At 39.8% G+C, this 4,657-nt stretch overlaps 1 protein-coding gene across 1 annotated transcript; it reads left to right on the plus strand.

The window, feature by feature from the left end:
* The first annotated feature begins 666 nt into the window (after positions 1 to 666).
* Positions 667 to 4,556, plus strand: LOC130507673 (MDIS1-interacting receptor like kinase 2-like). The gene is made up of 2 exons (XM_057002359.1): positions 667 to 3,490; positions 4,022 to 4,556. Exons 1-2 carry the CDS (start codon positions 682 to 684, stop codon positions 4,309 to 4,311), a joined length of 3,099 nt encoding a protein of 1,032 aa, XP_056858339.1. The 5' UTR covers positions 667 to 681; the 3' UTR covers positions 4,312 to 4,556.
* Positions 4,557 to 4,657: the final 101 nt, after the last annotated feature.

Consider the following 4,657-nt stretch of genomic DNA (forward strand, 5'->3'; position numbering starts at 1 on the left):
GATAATATATGATAATAAATATGTATAATATGACTATTTCCGCATACGCAAAACACATAGTTAAATAAGTAATGATGATTATATTTATTATAATATATAAAAATAAATAAATATTAATAAAATCGAGAAATTTTGAAAATGATGTTTTAAATTATTTCAATTTTTCTGAACTTTTTATTTTGAAATATTTCCTTTTCAAAAAAATCTGATTTTTTTAATATTATCAAAATTATTATTTTAGATTTTATAATCTAAATCTTAAATTCTAATTCTAATCTTCAAACTCTCTTCGCACAAAAAAAAAATCTTCAAACTCTAGACTTCACCCATTCCTCAAAAATCTAAACTTTAAATTTAGGTTAATTAATTCTAAAAAAAAAATTATCTCTAATACAATGTATTTTGGTCATTTTGATTACTAATACAATTTATGATAAAAATGATTAGTGTTATTCCAACGTATTTCACAATATTTAAACTGAAAATTTTCGGAAGAACTATTTTTAAAGAAATTCAAACAGATGACCGATTCGCCTATACAGCTCAGGTCAACTATCTCAAGCCGTCACGTCAACGATATGAGTGTGCAGATAATGCCTCCTGCAATGTGATATGAACACAAACCAGAAAAAAAAAAGGTTCAATTTCACTAAATATCACTTGAAAATCAAAAGAGAGAAAATGGCTTGTAAAGACAAGCCTCGTGGTGATGATCTTCAATTCCTTTTGATCATTTTCACAATCTTGAGCTGTTCTCTTACAACTTCTGCAACAGTCTCAGAAGCAAATGCTCTTCTAAACTGGAAGTCAACTTTCACAAACCAGACAAGTTCTTCAAAGCTATCATCTTGGGTCAATGCAAACACAAGCTTTTGTAGCAGTTGGTACGGTGTTTCTTGCGTACGAAACAGCATCATACGGTTGAATCTCACAAACACCGACATCGAAGGTACTTTCCAAGATTTCCCATTCTCTGCTCTCCCGAACCTCACTTATGTTGATCTCAGCATGAACCGTTTCTCCGGAACCATCCCTCCTCAGTTCGGAGACTTCCCTAAACTCAGATACTTCGATTTGTCCATTAACCAGTTAGTCGGTGAGATCCCACCTGAGCTTGGCAAATTAAGTAACTTAGAAACTCTCCATCTTGTCGAGAACAAGTTAAACGGTTCGATTCCTTCTGAGATCGGTCGGTTAACTAAACTTTATGAGATAGCCTTGTACGACAATCTGTTGACCGGACCAATACCTTCTTCCTTGGGAAACCTAACCAACTTAGCTAACCTTTACCTCTTTATCAATTCTCTCTCTGGTCCTGTTCCACCTGAACTCGGAAACCTATCCAGCCTCGCTGAGCTATGCTTAGACAGAAACCAGCTAACCGGTCAAATCCCTTCCTCTTTTGGAAAGTTGAAGAACGTAACACTTCTCAACATGTTTGAAAACAACTTCACTGGTCAAATCCCTCCTGAGATTGGTGATATGTCGGCTTTAGATACACTTAGCCTCCACACAAACAACCTTACCGGTTCGATTCCTTCTACCTTAGGAAACCTCAAAAGCCTAGCCATTCTTCATCTTTACCTGAACAAGCTTACTGGTTCAATCCCTGAGGAGCTAGGAGACATGGAACTGATGATTGATTTGGAGATAAGTGAGAACAGACTCACCGGTCCTGTTCCTGATTCATTTGGTAAGTTGACCAACTTGGAATGGCTGTTTCTCCGTGATAACCAGCTCTCAGGTCCGATCCCACCGGGAGTCGCTAACTCCTCAGCGCTGACCGTCCTGCAACTCGACACCAACAACTTCACCGGCGTATTGCCTGATACAATCTGTAGAAATGGCAAGCTCGAGAATCTCACGCTAGATGATAATCTCCTCTCAGGTCCCATTCCTAAAACCTTGACAAACTGCAAAAGCTTGATCAGAGCAAGGTTCAAAGGGAACAACTTCTCCGGAGATATCTCTGAGTCTTTCGGAGAGTATCCGAATCTCAACTTCATTGATCTAAGCAACAACAAGTTCCACGGACAGATTTCACCCAAATGGGAAAAGAGTCGAAAGCTAGTTGCTTTCATCGCGACAGAAAACAACATCACCGGACTAATCCCACCTGAGATTTGGAACATGACACAGCTAAACCAGCTCGATCTATCTTCCAACAACATCACCGGGGAGCTGCCAGAGTCAATCAGCAAACTCACTCGTCTCTCCAAACTCCAACTCAACGGTAACCAGCTCTCAGGAAAAATCCCTTCCGGAATCAGAAGCTTAGCCAATCTTCAGTACCTCGACCTCTCCTCAAACAGATTCACCTCCCAAATCCCGGCGACGCTCGACTCCTTACCAAGGCTTTACTACATGAACTTGAGCAGGAACCAGCTGGAACAAAACATCCCCATGGGGCTAACAAAACTCTCACAGCTACAAACTCTCGACCTCAGCCACAACAACCTCGACGGAGAAATCCCATCGCAGCTCAGCGCCTTGCAGAACTTAGAGAGACTCGACCTCTCACACAACAACCTCTCAGGTCCAATCCCATCAAGCTTCAGCGAAATGAAGTCACTAACACACGTGGACATATCGCACAACAACCTCTCAGGTCCGATTCCAGATAACGCAGCGTTTAAAAGCGCGGGTCCAGATGCGTTCCAAGGCAACAGAGACTTATGCGGCGGTAACTCAACTCAAGAATTAAAGCCATGTGCGAACACTTCCATCTCAGGGAATAAGAAATCAAACAAAGACAACAACAACCTCCTCATCTACATACTAGTCCCGATCATCGGAGCGATCATAATCCTCGGCGTCTGCGCGGGAATATTCGTTTGCTTCCGCAAGAGAAAGCCCCAAATCGAAGAGGAAGCGGATACAGAGTCAGGAGGAGAGACGCTATCCATCTTTAGCTTCGACGGGAAAGTGAAATACCAAGAAATCATCAAAGCTACGGGAGAGTTCGATCCGAAGAACCTAATCGGAACCGGAGGATACGGCAAAGTGTACAGAGCGAACCTCACGGGGAGAACAGTGGCGGTTAAGAAGCTCAACGAGACAACAACGGACGGAGAGATCTCGAAACCTACGGTGAGAAACGAGTTCCTGAACGAGATCAGAGCGCTCACGGAGATCCGTCACAGGAACGTGGTGAAGCTGTTCGGATTCTGCTCGAACCGGCGAAACGCTTTCCTGGTGTACGAGTACATGGAGAGAGGGAGTTTGAGGAAAGTGTTGGCGGGGGACGAAGAGGCGAAGGAGCTTGGTTGGAGGAGGAGGATCAATGTGGTGAAAGGCGTGGCGCATGCCTTGTCGTATATGCATCACGATCGGTCTCCGCCGATTGTGCACCGTGATATTAGCAGTGGTAACGTTCTTATCGGCGATGATTACGAAGCGAAGGTCTCGGACTTTGGTACTGCGAAGCTTCTCAAAGTGGATTCATCGAATTGGTCCGCCGTTGCTGGAACCTACGGTTACGTTGCTCCAGGTATTGTACTTCTTTTTTGAAACCCTTCTTCAACATTAAAGTGGATCTCTTTGGTTTCGGAATTAACCGGGTCGGTTTAGGATGATATGACTTAATTGATTTGTAGGAGTGAGTCGGTTTTCTATTTTACAAATTTACAGTGACCAGATAAAACCAAGATTTGTAGTACATTGGTTTGTTATTTTTTATTAACTCCGATATTCGTTTGGATTTACGTTCATAAAGAAACCACTATAAATGTCATAAAATATCTCCAATTGTTAATTATTTATGCACTTTGGTTAATTTGGTGACAAAAATGAATTTGTTTCAGTTAAAAAACGATTTGGATAGAAATAAATTGTGGTTCAATCTTGGTTTCGGTTTAAGAATTTCATTTAAGACTATTTCGATTTAGTTCGAGGCTTATATTATTTATTTTTCTTCTGAGTAGGCTTATATAAGTCATATAAACTTGAATATGAATTATTACTTTTTATATTAAATAATAAAAAATATTGTGTTTAATGTTTTATGAAATTCAATGTGCAGAACTAGCTTACGCAATGAAAGTAACGGAGAAATGCGACGTGTATAGTTTCGGAGTTCTAACGCTTGAAGTGATCAAAGGAGAGCATCCGGGAGATCTAGTTTCAACTCTTTCATCGACTCATCTAGACAATACTATGTCACTCAAAGGAATTTGCGACCGCCGACTACCAGAACCAACACCGGAGATCAAAGAAGAGCTCCTAGAGGTCATGAAGGTTGCACTTTTGTGTTTACATTCTGATCCAAATTCTCGTCCTACAATGCTTTCTATCTCCACTGCATTTGCTTAGACTTCTTTCGAGTCTCTGGAGCAGAAGTGATGCCCTACTCAAATTTTAATAAATATGCCCCTTTTATAATTTAAAAACTAAAAATATATATTTTCTAAAAGATCTCAGCTGAGAAAACCTGGTTACGCCGAGTACTATACTTTATAGTTTTTTTTATTTATACTTTTTTTTTAGCATTATACATTATTGTATCTTCACGGTTGTAAATAATGCAGAATTAAATATTAAAATTCAAGAAAATACCACATTATTCTCTAAATTATTTTCATAATGTTTCATCTTCTGTTAGACAAAATTTGTTTGGACAATATTTTAGAGATTTTGGAAGTTTCAGAACAAATTTACG

Source organism: Raphanus sativus, unplaced genomic scaffold (genome assembly GCF_000801105.2).
Source record: "Raphanus sativus cultivar WK10039 unplaced genomic scaffold, ASM80110v3 Scaffold5165, whole genome shotgun sequence".
NCBI classification, from domain to species: domain Eukaryota; kingdom Viridiplantae; phylum Streptophyta; class Magnoliopsida; order Brassicales; family Brassicaceae; genus Raphanus; species Raphanus sativus.